General features: G+C 39.5%; 1 protein-coding gene, 1 non-coding gene and 1 pseudogene across 2 annotated transcripts in view; 1 reads left to right on the forward strand and 2 right to left on the reverse strand.

The window, feature by feature from the left end:
- Nucleotides 1-21,687, reverse strand: part of WDR43 (WD repeat domain 43) — a 39,093-nt gene extending 17,406 nt beyond the window's left edge. The window contains exons 1-7 of the mRNA NM_001205598.1: nt 21,454-21,687; nt 12,235-12,372; nt 9,049-9,170; nt 3,498-3,618; nt 2,577-2,716; nt 1,245-1,347; nt 654-718 (exon numbers count right to left, since the gene is read on the reverse strand). Coding sequence (NP_001192527.1) covers nt 654-718; nt 1,245-1,347; nt 2,577-2,716; nt 3,498-3,618; nt 9,049-9,170; nt 12,235-12,372; nt 21,454-21,678 — 914 coding nt within the window. The 5' untranslated portion in view covers nt 21,679-21,687. The remainder of the gene's footprint in view (nt 1-653; nt 719-1,244; nt 1,348-2,576; nt 2,717-3,497; nt 3,619-9,048; nt 9,171-12,234; nt 12,373-21,453) is intronic.
- On the reverse strand, nt 3,001-3,085 carry LOC112448921 (small nucleolar RNA SNORD53/SNORD92). Its single transcript, XR_003037380.1, has one exon. It is a non-coding gene; the product is annotated as a small nucleolar RNA SNORD53/SNORD92 (small nucleolar RNA).
- Nucleotides 4,353-5,793, forward strand: LOC132346603 (large ribosomal subunit protein uL15-like; annotated as a pseudogene).
- Nucleotides 21,688-22,615: the final 928 nt, after the last annotated feature.

The raw sequence follows: 22,615 nt of genomic DNA on the forward strand, positions 1-22,615 counted from the left end.
CTACAAGGGAAGCTGCCAACTGACAATAAAAAGTTGAAACGATTTTAAAGTTTCACATCATTATGCACACTGACTGAGTCTCAGACCATGTTCACAGCGTATGGCAAGAGCTGGCAAACTTTCTACAAAGAGCCCGATAGTAAATGTTTTTGCTTTGGTGGGGGCCACATATAGTCTCTACTGGATGCAGCCTGCAGGCCATAATTTACTGATTCCTATTCTATGACTATTGTACATAACATCAGCAACATTCCTCTCTGTCCACCAGAACACAAACAAGCATTCACTGACCCACCACTGTGTGACAAGGGCAACACTATCAAAATTAGAAATTAAAGCTTCACCAAAGCTCACAACAAAGTTTTCCTACTAAGCCAATTTCTTTTAAAATTTATGTTAGAACTAACAAAATTTACTAAATACACAGCATAAAAAGCCACCCTCTTTAACCAGAAATATGAAGAAATAGGCCACAACTCCAAAACTCAAGTTTTCATGGGAATGTATGTATTCATACAGACAAAGAATTAAAGCTTTCAGAATGACATTACTGAAAAGTAACAAAGCAAAGAAGGCTGAGGTGGGAGTATAAATAAACAGTAGCAAGTCACAGAAAGAAAATAAATTTCTGACTTGAGAACTTTCTTACTTACCCATTTAGTATGTGTTCAAAAAGATGAACTTGACCATCTCTGCAAACAACAGCTAACTTGACAGGCTAAAACAAAAACGTAACATTACTCTAATAGGAAATATAATTCAGTTTACTCTAATAATTACTTATGAAAATCCAACTACCCTCTCCACCCTTCAAATAGTAACCAGAGATAACACAACAGTAAGGATGGACAACTTCTGAATTTAAAAATTATCACTGCCATCAAAAGAACAATTCAAATAGAAGTTGTCAAGCTTATAAACAGAAGTTTAGACTATGAAGACCGTAGTCAATGACCATGCAGCCTGGAGGTTCAGAGGCACTAAGTTCCTGCCAAGTGCATTGGCTGACAACAGGGAACCGGCAGCATGTGTGTCTGGATCACTGAAAGCGCCACCACGCCCTGGCCTTTCCCCTCATGAGCACTTAACACAGAACCCAATGTTCACTTCCAGCAGTCTAAGACTTTTGTTTTACTTCATTCTCTCTCTTTCCTGAACCATCACATTGTCAAAATCCCGATTTAAAAAGAGTATTTGTGAAGTCCAAAAACAAATTCACAAAAAAAAAAAAATTAGCCGCTTACCTCCTCTTTGTTTTCTGACAAAGTCAAGTCAATATAGACAGGCTCATCTGTAACTGTAAAAGACATCACTGCATTCTTCTCTTTGTTTTCTGACCGGACCTGCCTAGATAATAAAACCAAGGTTTAGACAGCAAGACACTGGGAGGGGGGAAAAAGGGGGCCAAAGAGCAGTTCATCTTTTGAAAGCTAAATAAGGTAATTAAAGACAAAAATAAGCAAAATATTTGTGTCACTACCATGTACCATGGTTGCATGGGAAAAAAGAAAGCACTAACGTGTTTGTGGCAGACTTAAATAACGAACAACCTTCTTTTCCACAGACCATTTGTCTATCTTGATGGCAATGCCACTTTCTTGATCACTACAGCTTTGCAAGTCTTGAAGTGAGTCCTCCAACTTCTCTTTCAAAGTCATTTTGGCCACTCTAAGTGCTCTGCAGTTCCACTTGAATTTTAAAATCACATTGCTGGCATTTTGACTGGGTTCACTCAGAATTTATAGATTAATGCGAGGAGAATTAACATCATAGTAATATTGAGAAAACAGAGTCCAGAAATAAACAGATAAATGACCTCATTATTTGTTGATTCCTTATTTGAGAATATGCCTACTTGTTAAAATTTATTTGCAGACCCCAAAATCAGTATTTGCGGTGATTTCATGGTCTTTAACAGGTATACACAGAGCAGTGAAGACTATGAGCAGCCCAACACCCATGAGGTTAAACAAGGCGATGCTCTGCCTTTGTACTGCAGCTTTCACACTAAGGATTCTTTTCACAGCCTGCTTAGTGCCACACTTTTTGCTCCTGTGCTTTTGGTTGGTGACTTCTGTTTAAAATGGCCCCCAAGAATAATGCTGAAGTGAAGCCTAGTATCCCTAAGAGTAAAAGGGCTAAGATATTCTTATGGAGAAAGTGTCTGAGTTCGATAAACTGTTATTTAACATAAGTTCATCACCTATGTATGTGTGTATTAAACCGTCAGCAAAAAGACATTACTGAACTAATCCAGTAGTCATTTCTTTCAACAAAATCAGAGATTTTCCTAAAAAAAAAAAAAAATTTTCAAGGTTTTAAACTGCCCAGTCACAAAAATATTCAGCCTAGTGTACCTTTAAACAAGCACAGAGGAAGTTCTATAATGTAACACTCTTAAATTTTTCTCATAAAGATCTGATTTTTAGGCAGGCTTAACTTCTCATTATAAGTCAATGTAAATCTAACACTAGATACAATAAAGCCAATCTCATATTCATCACTTATATTAACCATGTAAATGTGACCAATCCTTTCAAGGTAATGTTACCTCCCAAATCCAAAAGACTACATACCAGACATTAAGTAACCGGTCATGGACTGCTCCAGATAAGAAATAAAGACCTGTAATTCCATCAAAGGGTTGGATCTCATTAGGAGGTCTGATAGTAGTGAACGTAAGTGATGAAACTGGTGTCGCATGTCCTGTGAAGTGCTAGAGAAAGTTAAATCTCATTTAGGAGAAGATGGATATAAAGCAGTAACAAAAATTAAGAGTTCACATGTACCAAACACAATATAGATAATACATATCTGAAATCAGAGCTCCAGACTAATTATTTGTGCTATATTCCTCTCACTTTAAAAAATTTCATCTGAAAATATTTGAACATTAAAGATGTCCCTTCCAACTCCCATGACCCTATCCCATAATCTTTTTTCCCTCCATCTTTACCCTAAAGACTCACTTCATTCTACCCATTTTAAAGGGGTGCTTGGGTGCTCAGACACAGCCAAGGAATTGTAGGTCTTCATGTTACTCTCAGTGAGTCGAAACCACAATTTTAAGGCATCATCATAGCACCAAAAGTTCAGTAACCCAAGTACACTGAATCGTAAGTCTGTATCTCCACAGTTAAGTATGGTGTTAATTCTAAGCTTCCTTAGTTAAATACTAAAAGTGTACCAAATACTGGATGCAAGCTAGAAATTAAAAATTACTATCATTATTACACAATTATAATTATCAACAGAGATTTAATTCAAATTCTACTCATTTCTTCCATTTATATTCATTTTTGCAATGCATGTGAAATAGATGTATCTAATTTATTTTAACAGATTTGGAGGCTAAGTTTTGTCTATTAAAAATCTACTATTTCATATGTTTCAAAGTAACAAATCTTATAAAACAATATTCTCTTGTTCAGATTTCTGCCTTTCTCCATACTTGCTCCAGTCCACTGTTATGCTTATGACTAATTTGATCCACTCACTCTGTAGACTTCTTTGGTCTCCAAAACCCATAGTTTGATTGTTCGACCAGCTGAAAGCAACATCTTTCCATCTGGGCTGATACACAGGGAACTGACACTGCTATTATCACCTTTCCATTTGCTGTATTGAAGAGAAATAAAAACATCTCAGTAAATGGGGAGGAAACTTTACTCAGAGCAAAAACAAAAAACAAATCAGGCCTTAAAAATGCCACTTAAGATTCTAGGCCAAATGACAATCCTCCGAATCTTGAGTCAAGTAACCAACCCTGGACAGATCTCCAAGGTCCTGCCTCCCCAACAGGACAGAGAATCTGGAGAGGTACCAGGAAATGGGTAAGAGCTATGAGAGTGTACAATGGGTAGCTGTGTATCCTGTGATCCATGAGGTGGATTTTATTAATACCCAGGAAACTGGGCATGCTGGCTGGACCCCTGCAAAGCCACTATCCCCTCCAAAGTTCCTGCATTCTCTGAAAGGTTGAGAATGTACTTGGTAGCACAAATGATCTCTCAACCTATGGTACAAAAAGGCTATTTCTATTCCAAATGCACACAGATATGCCCCCATCTGATAGAGTAAACTAAATTAGGTATCGATGATCCCTTTCTAATATCACAAATACGATCAGCAGCAAGAGTGTCTGCAGACTGTCACACACGTTAACAAACTTTTATAAGCAACAAGGAGCTTAGCCTGGCCATTCACTTATATAATAAGAAATAACAGCAGCAATTTTCCTACCAAAAAAGGTTAATTCTAAAGTGGAAAACATATTGCTCTGCTAGTCATATTGGAACTGTCAAATAACTCATTTAGAAAAACAAAACTACTCTTTTGTCTAGGCTGCCAACATGCCATCCGAACTAAGGGAGACCCGAAACTTGGGAGCACGTGAGCCACGGCCACAGTCGCCTCCGGAAACACCACAAGGCCAAGGCAATGCAAGTACCACCACAGAATCAACTTCAAAAACATCACCCAGGGTACTCTGGGAAAGCTGGTATGAGGCAGTACCACTTAAAGAGGAACCAGGGTTTCTGCCCAACTACCAGCCATGATAAATTATGGACCCTGGTTAGTACACAGACATGGGTACATGCTGCCAAGACCAAGACTGGAGCTGCTCCTATCACTGATGTGGTGTGACTGGGTTACTACAGAGTTCTGGGGAAGGGAAAGCTCCCAAGGCAGCCTGTCTTTGTGAAGGCCAAACTCTTCAGCAGAAGAGCTAAGGCGAAGATTAAGGCTATAGGTGCAGCTTGTGTACTGGTAGCTTGAACTGACATGCTGGGAAATTCATTAAACGATAAGTGGTTTTCAAAAAACAAGAAAACCAAAATTAGATTCTTAAAATACACATACAATGACCTTTAGAAATTAAATCAAAACTGATGAAAAATAAAAAAATGTTTATGAGAATGTTTTTATAATTCTGGGGTTAGAAAAGGCCTTCCAAAGCAATTACAAATAAGGAATCACAAAGAAAAAACAAACAAACAAACAAATTTAATTAAATAAAACTTCTTACCACAAAATAAGTCATAAAAATTAAAAGCAAAAGCCTGGGGGGGAAAGATACAAAAAATAAATAGGCAACCAGGGCTCTGTAACAACCTAGAGGGGTGGGATGGGGATGGAGGTTCAAGAGGGAAGGGACATATGTATACCTAGAGCTGATTCATGTTGATACTTGGCAGAAACCAACACAATTCTATAAAGCAATTATCCTTCAATTAAAAAATAAATTTAAAATTTAAAAAAAGAATTAATACTCAGAATACATAAATATCTCTTTATACTCAAGAAAGAACTCCTAGGGACTTCCCTGGTAGTCCAGTAGCTAAGATTTCATGCTCCCAATGTGGGGGGCCTGGGTTCAATCCCTGACCAGGGAACTAGATCCCACATACTGCAAATAAGACCAGTGTAGCCAAATAAACATTTTTAGAAAGACAAATAAAGAAAAAACTCCTTGATTAAAAAAAAAACCCCAAAATAAAAACAGACAAGGGCTTCCTTGGTGGTCCAGTGGTTAAGAGCACACCTCCCAATGCAGGGACATGGGTTCAATCTCTGGTCTGGGAAGATACAGGCCTTGAAGCAGTAAGTCCAACAGCCCTAGAACCCGTGCTCCTCAACAAGAGAAGCCACCACAATGAGAAGTCTGTGCAAGGCAACTTGTCAGTAAACGTGAAAAACTCAATCTCACCAATAATCAAGGAAATGCTGCAATAATGAGCAAGAACTTTTCCTTTACTCTCGTTGGTACCAAACATTCTTGACAATTTTTCACCAAATCCCACAGCTTTAGCACTCACCTATATTCCTTATTTACTATCTGGTCATTGAATTGAGAGACTTTAAAGAAAAAAAGGACATGATCACCATCCTGACAAGCTTTCTGAATCTACTTCACCACTGAGCACTGAAAACGCCAGCATAGAGCTACCACCACCAAAGCCCGCCCCCCTCCCCATTAAGAGCTTTGCAACCTGTTAACCTCCCTCCATCAGTAGTACCTGGGAACTTGTGTGAATTCTGAAGCTCCAACCTAGACCCACTAAATCAGACCTGTAGACACAAGTAGCATAATGTGCACTTTAAAGATGGAAAAGCAATAGGAAATGTGACTGGTTCCAGAGGAGTAACCTACAATATTAACTCTGAAGGCCTCCCAACCACTTTACAAATGAGCCCAGCAACTGAGCCACACACCCACACAGGCTTTCCAATCAGCTTTTTAATGTTTCATTTTCAAAAAACAACAGGCAGTCAAGGATCTCCAGTCACTTGAAGAATGTCTTTAACATGAAAGAAACCAAAATCAAACAAAAATCAAAACACATCCTCAAGAGGGAGATGATAAGTAAAAAAAACTTAAATCCTGCACTACTTTAGAGAATTAGAAAATATTACAGGCATGAAAGAAACATGACAGAACGAAAAAGAAATATTCAAAGAACATAAAATAACTCCCAGAAGTTAATAATTTAGTTTGAGGAACTTAAAAATTCAATACAAGACTTAGAAGGTGAAATTGAAGCAATTTCCCAGGTAACTGAAGGAAAAGACAAAAGAGTTAAAATGAGAATACAGTAAGAAACTTAAAGGATTGGTCCAGGAGACACAATATCTAAATAACAGTATGCAGTATAAGAGAAAGGAAAAAGCGGGAATTAAATTATCAGATCTGTAGTACAAGAAGAATGAAAAACATGAATTCCCAGGCTAAATGGTCCCTCAAGGGCCAACACAATGCACTGACTGAAGAAAAAAATAAACAAAACACAGAATATTTCAGTGTATAAGAATAATTAACAATGAAAGCCAAAAAAATGAACCAATGCTTCAAAATCCTGGGGGAAATTATTTCCAACTCGAAGTCTGTATCTTCAAATTATTAATCAACTGTGAGGACAGAAATAAAGACACTGGAAGACATGCATGGTAAATGTATTGAGATTCTGCTTGTCTTCCAGGAAGCTACCAATTTGTGTGTGTCACCAAAAAGAAGAAATAAACCAACGAAGAGAAGAATGGGGTCTAGGAAACAGAGGTTCCATCTGACAAGATAATTTTCAAGATAATGAAAGGAAATCTCAGGATAATCACTAGAATAGAGCAGAGAAGTCCTCCAAGAAATAAATGAAACTGGAGAAAAGCCTACAAAAATTAAATTACTGATTCATCAACTGATGTGTCTGAAAATATGTGAAATTTAAACTATTGCAGGAATGAGACTGAACTAATGACAAGTATACACAAAACTAAGCAAATGAAGCAATAATACACCCCAAAATTTTGTGCCCAAAGATAATACAAACAGCAGAGTCCAAGTTTCATCTAAAACAGTATTTAGGTAGGTATAACGTGAACAATGAATATTGTTTAATCAAAGTGTGACATTACAACACTGGGGAAATGCAGATAGAAAAAGGTAGGGACTAAGAGCTAAATCCTCATCTTCCTAAAATGGAAAATAAAATCAATTAACTATAGCATAAGAATGCCAAGAATGAAACTGTAAACACAATATTGTATGAGAGAGCGTAGCTGGGTGAAAGTTTAGACTCTGATTCAACCTCTCTCTTAAGTCAAAACTGGGACGGAGACCACCTTGCAGTGTTACAAAAACAATACTGTGTATAACATGTTGAACAGTGCCTTGAACATTATCAGTCATTCCTGGAAGGACTGGCTTGGTGAACTCTCATCTAGACAGCATTTAAAAGTATAGCTGCATGGGCCCCACCCTGACCTAGTGGACAAGAATCTCCACAGGTGTCTCTTTACAACCATGAGTGTGGTTATTGGAATGCACTAAACCTCTAGGCAGATGACTCACTGCACCACCAGCCCCAAACCTTCTGTAAAATTCTAAGCCTCTCTCACCACCCCTTCTGCTGGGTCTAGCTTCTCTGCCTCTGAACTAGCTTGTCTGTTTCTGAACTAGCTCCTTCCCATACATTTTACACAGTCCTAGCAAATTGTCTTCCTAAAACATTATTTGGGTTACTCTGCTCCCATGACATTGACCTTCAGTGTCTCCTGCTTATCAAACATCTAAAACTCTAAAAAAAAGTAGTTTTAGTACAGCAGGAAAACACTGTGCCAGAATTCAAGAGAGCAAGATTAGAACTCCCCTGCCACTTATTAGTTCTAAGACTATGAGTATCATTATCCCCCTTAGGATCCTCATCTGCCTAAGTTCAACTACATTCAACAGTCCACATTCACTAAGCATCTACTATACAGTCACTCACAGGATTAGGTGCTTGAACTAGAAGATTGTCTGAGATTTTTATCAAAAACTTACGGCCAGACTCTTATACAGATACTTTGGCTCATATCCTCTACCAGCCATTATTCCCCAGCATGGCCCTCCTCTTAAATTCTACTGCTCCATTCCAAGTAAATCTTTCACTTTTCTTTCTCCTAGCCTTTGCTCCTGCCATATCTCCATGCCACATTCCTTTCCCCACCCTCAAAAAGATTCTCCTGCCCTCTTCTATCCGTCTTACCTCTCTTAAGAAGACCAGCTAAAATTCTTCTCTTCCACCAGGCCTTCCCAACACCACCCTACTCATCTGACCAGTAATTACATGCTGCTGCTACTAAGTCGCTTCAGTCATGTCCGACTCTAGCGACTCCATGGACTACAGCCCACCAGGCTCCTCCGTCCATGGGATTTTCCAGGCAAGAGTACTGGAGTGGGGTGCTATTGCCTTCTCCGAATTACATGCTACCTTATGGCATCTCTTATGCAGTTATTTTACTCCTGTACCGTTATTTATGTATTAAAATCCTCTTTTATGTATTATGTATTTTTATGTATCTAATACATAGACTTTTATGTATTAAAATCCTCTATGTCCAATTTGATTAAAAATTCCTTGAAAACAGTCTATAACCTTACCAATGTCTACATTCCCCATTGTATCCAATACCCAACTTTACTTATATCAAGAATACAGCCATGATTTGTCAAAACATTAATGCATTCCCAAATAGGCATCGAGCTATCCCAAAAGTATCAATGTTACTCACCACTTTACTTTGCATGTCTGTGTGTTCCATTCCACAATATGTTTATCATCTGAACAACTATACAAACAGCCATTGTCTTGATGCCACTGTATGCAATTGACTCTGTTGTCATGTCCGCCATTCTGCAGATTTTTTAAAAAAAGTTTAAAAAAAAAAAAAGCTCATCCGGTATAATGTATAATATGCACCCTAGATTCATTACTGAACACTTAACTAAAATGTTAGGCCTTAACCTAATAAAAAGGCCTACCCATTAACCTAATTAAAATGAGTATCCATTTCCAACATTAAAAATGAGATAAATCTGCTATAACTTTATCAAATATTAACTTTCTCTTCCCCTCTGCTGGAAAAACATACATCATAAGTCAAAGTCCTAAATGCCTGCTGCTTTTGATAGGAATGCCAGCACTAAGCATGATAAAATACTTCATGCATAGTGGCAATAGTCTGGGACACCTGAGTGAACTAGTAAAGTCAAATCTTAAAGGGTTTAAAGTCAGCACTTAAGGTAAAATTCACTTCTAGTTAAAACTATCCTTGAAAATCCCTTTACAAAAAAAGTACCAAACACTCTCTCAATTTTAAAAATCATTGTTTCTTCAGGGAAACATTGAATGTTTCCATGTGTCACAGCTCATACCATACAGATGTAAGTTTAAATATACTTAGCATAGCAAAATGCTTGCTTACTCAGAGGCACCGCATAGAAATGGACACATTAACTGCGGAAAGACAAGTTCAAGTCTCCCATCTAACACATCCCAGAACAAGCTCATTCAGCAGAGTAAGGTGTTAAATCTTAGGATAAAACCTACTCTCTGAGCAATTACTGTTTTTTCACTCTTTCCACCTAAATTCACATTAATTAAATATACATACAATGAATCATGACTGTATACATATCTACGCTAAGCATAAAGGTAAACTCACTACTACTATCATACAGACTGCTCCCACCAAAAAAGAAAAATAATTTTAAATGTTAAATTCAATTACTTCCCTTCCTTCCTAACAGCTATCTACTCAAAGCCCTACTTCATAACCGCACACAAAAAACTGAACAAAGGATATGAACGGATAAATTCCACTGAAAGAACTCAGTAAGAAATTTTTTAAAAAATTTTCAGTAAGTAATCCAAGAGATACAAAGCAAAACAAAGCAACATTTTCAGTGTGTTCATCTACCTATTTTTCAGCACTGTAATATCCATCCTGGTGAGGCTACAGTGAAAACGACACTATCGCATGTCGCTAGAGGGCCAGCATACCTTTTTGGAAAGCATCTAGCAACTGTCCACTCATTCATTCATTTACTCATTCAACAAACATTGACTCAATACCAATTACTTCTAATAAACTCATTCCTTGCCAAAGGTTTATATATAATCCTGCGAGGTATCAAAATGACCTAAAAAGGAGTTCAAGCCTCCATCAGTATCACGTCTGTAACTGACTGAAACAGTACCACCGTGTACCCAATGGTAGGTCCCTGCTGATCACAGAAGACTGACCAAATCAAAAGATGGGATCCAGGGTATAGTGGGGTAAAAGCAAACATGAGGCCTACACTCAACTTGCAGAGGAAGGAGGAACGAAGGGAGTGTCCCTTTACATATACTTCTGAAAGTTTTTATTTCATTTGTATATTATTTTTACAGTATTTAATATAAAAACAAGTGATATATTTTTAAATGCAGATTTAACAATCAAATAAAAATTTTCACCTATTAAATAAGTTTGGGTTTTTGGTTGGTCTCATTGTTGTTTTAATAGAATAATCAATGATGACAAAAACATTGCTGAAACACAGGTACCCTGCCACCACTGAGACAAGGACAAATTAGGAAAACTTTCAGAAAAAATTTATACTATGTATAAAAACACCTAACACACACCTTGGACTCATTAGTTATAGATTAGTAATTGTGGGAACCCATGTAAGAAAAAAAAGTTTTATAACAAAAAAATCAGAAACTACCTCAATGGTCAGTAACACCACCAAGGGACTATCCAATTTATAGGACTTTAGGCAACTAGGTCTGAACAAATATAAAAATTACTCAAGCTGTAATATAATGGGAAGTATCAGGATACAAAATAGACTGACTAAAACTATCAACAGAGGATCTCTCATTGATAAATTTAGGTACGTGGGGGGGGGTGGTTCAGGATGGGTGACACATGAACACCCATGGCTGATTCATGTCAATGTATGGAAAAACCACTATAATACTGTAAATAATTAGCCTCCAATTAAAATAAATTAATTTTTAAAATTTAGGTACAATTTTTTTCCCTAACTTCAGGTATTCCAAATTACTATGGATAGATGTTACTTAAAAGAGAAAACAGTCTTTTATTTATAAATACAGAAAGCATTCCTATATACAGATAGAAATTAAGTGAACATCAAAAGCATACTGTAATAGGTAACAGTCTGAAACAAATCATGCCAATTAAGTTACTGTCTGGCAGCACCAAGCCCACATCTCTCTGCTCTGGATGCTGGGGCTGGGGCTCTGCAAACCCCATTTCTGCTTTGCTAGTGGGATCATTAGTGGGCTCCAGACCAAGGGACTTATTACCTTCCTGTCTCCCAGTTTGCATCACCCCAGCGTTTCTTCAACCCAGCAGGAGCAATCCTTTCAGCAGCAGCTGAACTTAAGATGCAGTTTTTTCAACACTTGGAGAACCTGTCTCATCAGCTCCTTTCAAAGATACCAGCAGCCAGCTAGGGCCCACTCCCTCCTCCCAGAAGTCTGGACCTCAAGTCCATAGGGCCAATCTCCCTCGACAGACATCATCTGTACAGAGAGCAACATCTGCTTCACAAAGGTCTGAGTTTCAGCAACAATCTCACAGCTTCCCTTGTTCCCGAGCCCTGGACGTGGTGTGCTCCTTCCTTCAGCTACTGTCTGCGATACCCAGAATTCTTCTTATCCTTTCTTATTTTAAGCCTACGCAACAGTTCTTCACACTCTTCATATTCTGACCTATAATAGTGACAAGGTTACCTAGCACAGCTATTATCAAATATTACTGTTCAAAATTTTAAATATGGAAGGGGCAGAAAATGCCCTTATACTACAGATCCTATAGCATATCCTGAACTGCTTTGTTTTTCATAATCAGTTTCCCAACATCACTCTTTTACATAAAACACACATACAGATAGGTACTTACTATCAATTTACTGTGTAATTCTCCTTTTACTGTACTGTATAATAAAATACTACCAACTGCTGTACCAAGAGCCAACAAGTCAGCCTGGTTACTTGTTACTATAGCTTCTGATTTCCTTTTTTTCCTCTGTGGACCTTCCTGGGGGGAAAAAAAGACAATTTTTTATTTTATTATTTCAAACACTGAACCATCATTAATGCATAAATGCAAATGCCCTTGAGCCCACAAATGAAATGTGCCTGCTTCTAAAAAATGTTTTTTTAAAGTGGAGATGGGATTTGCTCTCAGATGATTTCTTTTTCACTACTTAGAGTATAATCACTCCACAGGAAGAACTTCTAATACCTGTCCCTGTCTCCTACCTCTGAAATAGGAGAACTTAGAATGCTCTTGGTAGGGTTCTAAGGGCTCCAAGCAGCCTGTTTTCGACTTCTCAGAAACCAACCATTCCCAACAAGTCCAAGCGAAGTCTCCACTCCGAAGCAAAAAGATTACAGATCCATATACAAGCAGCCAATACTTTCCCCTTTACCCACAAAATCTTTCCTTGCCTTGTGGCTTCATTTTCAGGAAATGGGATTCAAATATTTTTACATTTATAAACATACAATTACTTCAATTTGAGTCAAAAAATAGTTGAACTCTCAGAGAAGCGCAAAGCACACATCAGAGAAGTTGCTCCAGTGACTGATTAAGGGTCAATCTGAAAGTTCCATGCTGTGTTTGTGATTAGTGTCAAAGAGTCCAAGCCTTCTTTGACTTACTTCAAAAAATGAAAGTAAAAAAAAAAAAATGAAACTAACAGCTTCTATCTGTCCATCAAGAAGACAACCAGTGCGTACAACTTCAGAGTACTATTTTAGAGTTTATAATGCCAAATAATAATTTATAATTTTGTAACTTTTCTTCCATATATTTATAATTTTTTAAAATTAAAGCTTGTTAGCCTATGTTTTAACATAAATTCTGAGAAATCCATTCTTTTCATGTAAAACAGACCAAAACCATAAAAAAGATAACTTTTTTTTTCAATACTGCAAGATCTTTGCTCTACAGCACATAAAAAGCAGTTCACGATACATAAAATCTGCCCAACCCAAAAAACCACCAAGAAAACTGATGTTAGCAGTACACAGACTATCAAGGAAGAGATTTATAAGGCATTTTCCTCTTTTTCTCCTCTTAGTTATCCTACAGAGATGTTACATTTGAAGAATTTGATTCACTGGACATACTAAGTCAACAAAAAATTGAAAGATTTAACAAAAAATAAGATATCTTTAAATATGGAAAAAATAATGCACATTTTACAAGTCTTGAGAAATGTATTACATTAATAAACCCAAAAGAGAAGTTAAAATTAAGAGTCAAAGTCTAAGTCTGATGGTCTCATCAGTAACATTTAATTTGACTGAACACTAAACTCAATCAAGAACTGTCCCAAGCTCCACCTTCAGTTACATGAATTTCTAAAGGCACCTCTGAATGATCCCAGAGGGCAAATGTGGCTTCTGCGTAAGGTTATGAACACAGACACCAATTTCAGGCAAGGGAAGCAGGGGAAAGTGTACCAACCTAATACTACCTCATCAGAAAACTCTTCTCTGAAAGATTCTAGAAAGTATTTCTTCTATTCTTGGTTTTCCTTAAATCAAACTAAAATTACCTACACTGAGGTTTCTAACGTGTGGAACATGGGCTGATCCAAATATGTGTATGTTTTTCTGTAGATATGCATCTGCATTAAAAAGCACAAAGAGGGCTTCCCTGGTGGCTCAGTGGTAAAGAATCCGGCTACCAATGCAGGAGACACAGGTTCAATCCCTGGCCCAGGAAGCTCTCACATGCCACAGCGCAACTAAAGCCTGTGGCCCCAAGTACTGAGCCTGTGCTCCAGAGCCCCAGAGCCCCAGCTACTGAAGTCGGCATGCCCTAGAGCCTGTGCTCCACAACAAGAGAAGTCACCCCAATGAGAAGCCCACGCACCACAACCAGAGAAAAGCCTGGGCAGTAACAAAGGCCCAGCACAGCCAAAAATAGATAAATTATTTTTTTTAAAGCACAAAGAAATTTTAGAAATTAAACATTAACATTCAAAACCCTCATTTACCTATCAGCAAAATCTCCATTTTGGGGAGAAGCAAGCGAAGGCTAGTGGTAGGAATATTACAGAAATTATGCCCAATTTTGAGGATCATTGGTCTAAACCTAAATAATAATCCAATTAGTTAACCTCAAACAACTAACAACTCACATAAGTTTTCTCCAAGTTGGGTGATCTTTTTAAAAACTAACTTCTCATTCAATAGGATGCGTATGTCCAAACAAGTAACACATGCAACCAGATAAGTTTATATAACCAATGTGTGTTTCAGTGAAACCTAATATTTTAACGATGGTGTGATCACTCACCTAGAGCCAGACATCCTGGAATGTGAAGTCAAGTGGGCCTTAGGAAGCATCACTAGGAACAAAGCTAGTGGAGGTGATGGAATTCCAGTTGAGTTATTTCAAATCCTAAAAGATGATGCTGTGAAAGTGCTGCACTCAATATGCCAGCAAATTTGGATAACTCAGCAGTGGCCACAGGACTGGAAAAGGTCGGTTTTCACTTCAATCACAAAGAAAGGCAATGCCAAAGAATGCTCAAACTACTGCACAATTACACTCATCTCACACGCTAGTAAAGTAATGCTCAAAATTCTCCAAGCCAGGCTTCAGCAATACGTGAACCACGAACTTCCAGATGTTCAAGCTGGACTTAGAAAATGCAGAGGAACCAGAGATCAAATTGCCAACATCCGCTGGATCATCAAAAAAGCAAAAGAGTTCCAGAAAAACATCTATTTCTGCTTTATTATTGATTATGCCAAAGCCTTTGACTGTGTGGATCACAATAAACTGTAGAAAATTCTGAAAGAGATGGGAATACCAGACCACCTGACCTGCCTCTTGAGAAATTTGTATGCAGGTCAGGAAGCAATAGTTAGAACTGGACATGGAACAACAGACTGGTTCCAAATAGGAAAAGGAGTACGTCAAGGCTGTGTATTGTCACCCTGCTTATTTAACTTCTATGCAGAGTACATTATGAGAAACGCCAGGAGAAATATCATTAACCTCAGATATGCAGATGACACCACCTTTATGGCAGAAAGTGAGGAGGAACTAAAAAGCCTCTTGATGAAAGTGAAAGAGGAGAGTGAAAAAGTTGGCTTAAAGCTCAACATTCATAAAACAAAGATCATAGTATCTGGTCCCATCACTTCATGGGAAATAGATTGGAAAACAGTGGAAACAGTGTCAGTATTCTTGGGGGTTCCAAAATCACTGCAGATGGTGATTGCAGCCATGAAATTAAAAGATGCTTACTCCTTGGAAGTTATGACCAACCTAGATAGCATATTTAAAAACAGAGACATTACTTTGCCAACAAAGGTCTGTCTAGTCAAGGCTATGGTTTTTCCAGTGGTCATGTATGGATGTGAGAGTTGGACTATGAAGAAAGCTGAGTGCTGAAAAATTGATGCGTTTGAACTGTGGTGCTGGAGAAGACTCCTGCGAGTCCCTTGGACTGCAAGGAGATCCAACAAGTCCATCTTAAAGGAGACCAATCCTGGGTGTTCATTGGAAGGACTGATGCTGAGGCTGAAACTCCAATACTTTGGCCACACTCATTGGAAAAGACTCTGATGCTGGGAGGGATTGGGGGCAGGAGAAGGGGATGACAGAGGATGAGATGGCTGGATGGCATTACCGACTCGACAGACGTGAGTCTGAGTGAACTCCGGGAGTTGGTGATGGACAGGGAGGCCAGGCATGCTGTGATTCACGGGGTCGCAAAGAGTCGGACACGACTAAGCGACTGAACTGAACTGAATATTTTAACCCCATTACTATATACTTCTGAAATCAAGAGTGTAATGGGACTAATGATTATAGATCATGACAGACTTCTGTTGGCATTTTCTATTAGAACCTATTATTTCTGTGATCAAAAATTTCAATGACTCCTCAGAGAAGAGTAAATCAAAAAAACAACTGTTTGGCATTCAAAAGCATCCACAATTTCCCTCCAGCCCACCTTTTCTAGTCTCATTTCCAATTCCATCCTTACATTACACTCCCTAGTCAAGAATGTGTGTTAGTTGCTCAGTTGTGTCCGACTCTTTGCAAGCCCATGGACTGTAGTCTGTCAGGCTCCTCTGTCCATGGAGTTCTCTGGGCAAGAATACTTGAGTGGGTTGCCATTCCCTTCTCCAGGGGATCTTCTCAACCCAGGGATCTAACCCGGATCTGCTGCACTGCAGGCAGATTCTTTACCATCTGAGCCACCAGAGTCACGAATACACTTTCCCATTGGCTTGTCCCTCCTTTTGGAGAGAACTTTTTCTACCCATCTCAAATTTCAATTTGGTTAAAAAAAAAAACAACTCGATCCATGCTTCAGGGTCGACCTCAAATATGTTCTCTCCACAAAAATCTCCTCTTTCTCTTAAGACTCAAGTCATACTCTGCTTTGCATTACAGACACAGTATATCTGAATTGTCTTTATTTCTTCTTTAATGTCTTAGTCATACTGCTTTGTTTCATGTCATGTGCATGTTAATGACATGTGTAAATATATAAAGTAATGGAAAAGGTAGGCTAAAAATTTAGTTCATCTATCTGTAATCAGTAAATCTGAGTTTCAGGGAATTTCCTGGTGGTTCCATGGTGAGGACTCTGGCACTTTCACTGCTGGACTCCAGTTCAATCCCTGGTCAGGGAACTAACATCCAACAAGCCACACGAAGCGTGGGGAAAAAAAAAGAGAGAGAAGAAAATCTGAGCTCCAGAAGGTACCAGGAATGAAGACCAAAAGGACAGGGTCTATTACTTAGACTACAGAGTCTTTGCCAATGTGAAAGGCTGGCTGAGGTAAGCAATAAATGCAAACAACAGTCTCAAGAAAGCCGTGTTTGATCTAGAAGGCAATCGGAAGGCTGAGTGAGAATCTGCATGTGCATGATTCATAAAAGCAAGGCATGGTACAGATGTGAAGACAGAGAGAAAAAGCACAACCAGGTGATGAGAAGTCTGATTTTGATCAATTAAGCACTGACTTTTTAGGCTGAGATCCTAGAGTAAGAAGAGTTTACATACATACACACTCATAAAAACATGTGTGTATACAGCTGAAACAAGTTTCACCAAAAAACTTAAACTTTACTATGCAAAATACACTCTACATTGTCTATGCCATTTCTGTAATGCTATCACAATCCACTAAATCTATTTCACAATCCACTAATAGTTCAAAACCTATTTTTGAGAAATACTGACCTCTAGTCACTGAAAATCATGGCAAAGTTTCAAGTTTCATTCTGCAATTGGTCTCCTATGCCACCATTTCTTGGCCTATTTTAGCTGTCCCTTACTCTGGCAAATGCTCAAATTTCATGGGTAACAACGAATAAAATGTGTGCATTTTACATGTAATTACATACAGTATGTACATCAAAAATAAATCTTAATTTATTTCTGCCAATAAGATCTAATACACAAACCTTACTCTTTTTAAGTCTAAACACTGGAGAGACCTTAGGACAGAGCATTATATCGTAACATAAGTAAACTGTGCTTCTTCTCTAAGGGTTAGGACTGGGGTTGCTCAGGTCTTTCCCAGAAACATGCTTAATGCTACTGTGCCTGCCCTGTCCAAAGCCTGAAATGCCATGTGCTTCATTCAATAAGCACTAAGCTATGCAGGGTCATTTTAATTGCAGTGACAGCAAAGCAACATAAATGCATTTACTGTGGTAGCCAGTCCGTTTCTTCAGGACTTATCAGCAGTTAAGGAAGGAAAAACTGAAAAGTTTGGATCTTAAAGGAGCAATGAAATAGCAGGTGGCTCAGCCACTTAATGTGTGCCTCTGGCATATCATCTAACATCTCAGCCTTAAACACATAAACCTGAGACTCTAAAAAAAGCGTTCACCCAGTCATTCAACCTGTCTCCTTGCATGTTCCTCATCATCATTTGCGGTCCTCTTCCTCCAGGCTCCATCACTGAAATAAAATGCTTAGCTACATAATACATACAAAAAAGTCCTAAAGACCACTGTGACAAAGATGCCAAGAATTATCATCATTTTGTGACCAAAAACAAGCAGCAACAGTCTAATTTTTCTAAAAATTTATGAACCACTGCTTTAACTCCTGTCACCCAAGAAACCCAGCACCAAATCGTTTTTCTCCACTAATAAGTGTAATGTCACCAAAATTTGTCCTTGGGTGGCAAACTGCCAATTACTAAGCCAGAGAATACTCCTATAAAATAATATAAATCTACAATAAAAGCTTATGAAAACATGTTAGAACTTAAGTGGCAAGGATCATAACCCAGGGACCTGGGAGCAAAGGTAGAAAATGAAGATTTGCAGCAACCACTATCTTTAAAAATCACCTGACTTTACAATTTTACGAAGTACACATGCAAGTGTAATACAGGAAAATTGCTTCTCTTCCTAATTTTCAAGTGAAATTGATGCTCCACGAGAATACAATCCCAAGATGAACACTGGATGTCTCTACATTGCTCCCAGTTCGCAATTCTATGACTCAAGATCTAAGGTTCAAGTAAGAGCACTGGATCAGCAGTCAATGCCCTCGACTCTAATGGCCACAACTACTTCACTGGTTATTAAGGCTTCGGTGAAGTCAGTTAAACGTTCTTAGTTCTGACTCTCAAGTTTTTAAAAATGTGACTTTAGGGTATTTCATAGAGTCAGCTGGCTAAAGTGAGAGCATACGAGTAAATGGATACTGAAGCCTGTAAGAACTTTTTTTAATGCAGCCTGACTCTTTTTCAAGGAGGCCTCCAAAAGTAAAGTGACTTGCTCAATGTGACAAAACAAGTTTGGTTCATGGGTATGAAACCAAACCCATTTTTCTACCGTATCATTGTGCTATAAACAATCCCAAACTGATTTTAACAGTAAGTTTAAGACTAGGTAAAAGTTTTATTCTTCAGACATATGATTGCAAGGCAAGAGAAAATCAAGTGGGTGACAAATGTCTGCCAGCCTAATAGTAACGATTTGTTGCTCATAATGAAGAGCTGAGCTCTAAACACTGGTATTCTAGTCCTGGTTCTATTTTTGGTGTTTTTCAAGTCGCTTGATTTTCCAAAACCTGGTTCTTCTTCCTGAACAAAGCAAAAAGTTAGTTTTTAATCTACCGTGCAGGACTAACCATGCAAATAAGAGACAGTAACAATTAATACTTGCGGCACTTACACACCAGGAACTACTCTAGACGTTTTAGGCATCATTAAGTAATACTAACCTTCACAACCACTCTTGAGGTGAGCACTATTACTCCTATTTTACAAATGAGGAACTAGAGGCACAAATACAAAGACACCAAGCCTGGATTCGAGGCCAGGAGTTTAGTTTGGGTCCTTGCATCTAATCATTGCTCCTCATTTCCTATCACCATAGGGAGGCCAGGAGTTTAGTTTGGGTCCTTGCATCTAATCATTGCTCCACATTTCCTATCACCATAGGAACTATTATCATTTACAAGACTGTTAAAAAACACAAATAACCTGGTGTACGAGACAGCTGATGTATAGAACAGTCTTATGGACTCTGTGGGAGAGGGAGAGGGTGGGAAGATTTGAGAGAATGACATTGAAACATGTAAAATATCATATAAGAAACGAGTTGCCAGTCCAGGTTCGATGCATGATACTGGATGCTTGGGGCTAGTGCACTGGGACCACCCAGAGGGATGGTATGGGGAGGGAGGAGGGAGGAGGGTTCAGGATGGGGAACATATGTATACCTGTGGTGGATTCATTTTGATATTTGGCAAAACTAATACAATTACGTAAAGTTTAAAAATTATATAAAATTTAAAATATACATTCAAAAAAAAAACACAAACACAGAAATCTGAAAAGGAGAAATATGCAAAGTGCTGTAATCTTGATGACAACTGTGATTTTTTTAAGTCCTAGTTTTGTGCACTGATACGGCTTCTTTAATAGTCAATCGGAGTTACTTCATCTAGAAAGTATAAAAACCTAGCTTAATATCTGAAAAATATCTAAGCATACTCATGCAAAGTGTAACAAATTAGTTATATCCCGACGTTCAACCTAAAAAGTTAGAGGAAAGTTTCCTGGAATAGTCAGAGGGAGTTAAGATCTGTACCAAACAGTTGTTGTTTTTTTTCCCCTTTTTAGTGCATTTGTGTTTAAACACTTTTTAAGGTTGAAACAGAGTGTTAGCTAAACCCCACACAGCTCAATACTGACATTTTCAAATCATACTGCACTGATCCGGGCTGGCTACCTTATAGGTGCAGTACCCACGTGCGTCTGAGTTAGTGCAGACGTAGTCGAGTGACTCAAAAGTGAATGGCATCTTACCTGAGATGGGTCCCTAAGAGTGAAAAGCTTTCCCTAACTCAGCAGTAGCCCCGTCTAAGAGAAACTTCACTTGGACTCATGTTCGTTAAGCTACAATTTCACTTTACCTCCATGTCTTAATGCAGACTTCAGACTTGGGGAAAAGGGGATGTATCAAGGGCGAGGCGTGCAGATGTTAAAATTTTAAAAGCAAGAAGGTTCAAATGGCTAAGAATGGAACCCAGGCTGGGAAAGTTAGGACTTTCAAGAGTCTCACATCCTAGACGTGGGAGAGAACACGTGGTGAGCCGGCACCCAAGCGGGGGGGGGGCGGTGGATGGGGGTGTCCGGAAGCAAGGAAACAGACTTGTTCATTTTAACTGCCCAAAGCAAAGTCGATGAGCTCGGTAAGGGTCGGAGAATAGTACTGCCCCAAAGCGGGGCTCTGTCAAAACCCACAGTTCTGAAGAGCGCAAGCCAAGAGAACCGGCCGGGCGGCAGGAAGCCGCCCCTGGGGGGCCTGGGGCCTCGGCGAATATGGCGGCCCCGGCGACGAGAGGCCCAGACAGCACGGAGCCCACCGGTAGGGCTCAAGTCCACTGCCCGTCGGATCTGGCCGCACCCGTTCTCTCTGCCCTCTGGACAGGCCGCGCACGGGGGTGGCGGCGTGGGCCCACCCTGCGCCGCCACTGCGCTCGGTGCCTCCTCGCTCCGGGCCTCCGAGGGCAACGCGCGATGCCAGACCGCGCGCCGCCGGGCCGGGGGGCAATAATGCCGAGCCTGGGAGAGTGCCCGCCCCGCGCCGTTCTGCTCACTTTACCTTGGCCTGCAGCCTCGCTGGCGCCCAGGCCAGGCAGGTGCAGGTACCGCTGAGGTGCGCGGAAGGCACGTACTCCTGGTGTAGCCGGTTGTTGGCTGTCTCCCACACTCGCAGGTGACCATCGGCAGACGCTAAAGCGAAATAGGCCTGGCTCTGCGGGGAGAAAGCGCAGGGGACCCCCGCGGGGGACAGGGGGTCGGCAACACCACCGCCACCCGCCGCCATTGCTGCTCTTGCTCCGCGGCAGCCACGTGTTCGGCCCTGCGCAGGCGCATCGGGGAGAGGCGGGGCCTGGAGGGAGGAAGTGGGGCGGAGGGAGTTCAGGGAGCAGAGGGAGTATCTCTTCGAGATGCGAGCGAGCGTTGGACCGCCTACCCATGGACGGTGGCCCGGTGGGCTCAGTGCTAATTTGTTCTGGAGACGAGTGAGTGGAGGAGAATGACAGGACTCTGGCCTTAAAAAAAAAAAGGAAAAGGTGTTTTTTGTTTTAATTTAAATAACATGATTGAACGAGATGTTTGAAACAAGCGTTCAGCTATAATTCCGTGATTGTGACAACACTTTCCATTTTTCCTTATCCACTTAAAATCTGTAATCCTGCTCACATTAATAATCTATTCAGTCATAATAGTATTAAAGTAAAGGGAGAGTCTTTTCAGTCTTCTTTGGTCAAGATTTATCCCATGTTACCGCACCAAATGTTCAGTTTTTAATGTCTCCATAACATTTCACCAAATTTCTGATTCAAGAAATGTCAGGTACTATTCAGCCACACAGAATTTATTGATCAGCAGGAAAAACACACACACAACAAAAGAAACCCACTGCCCTCAAGGGCTATAGGAGACTCTGAATCTTTTATAAGTAGAAAGAGTCATGGTAAAATCTGCATTTTATATTATCTGGAATGACATAAACTGATCTACATTTTAAAAGGCCTCCTGCATGTTTCATGGAGACAGTAGAGCGGCAAGAATGAAAGCAAAGAGACAAGAAAGAAGGAGGATGGTGGATTGTGGTGGTGAGAAATGGTCCAGATTCAGATATAGCCTGAAGTTGAGCCAACAAGACTTGCTAAATGGATTGATTATGAAGGATGAGGAAGAGTGAAGGATGACTCTAAGGCCTGAGAGGATAAGTGAATGGTGAATAAATAACCATT

Source organism: Bos taurus, chromosome 11 (assembly GCF_002263795.3).
Source record: "Bos taurus isolate L1 Dominette 01449 registration number 42190680 breed Hereford chromosome 11, ARS-UCD2.0, whole genome shotgun sequence".
Lineage (NCBI taxonomy): Eukaryota > Metazoa > Chordata > Mammalia > Artiodactyla > Bovidae > Bos > Bos taurus.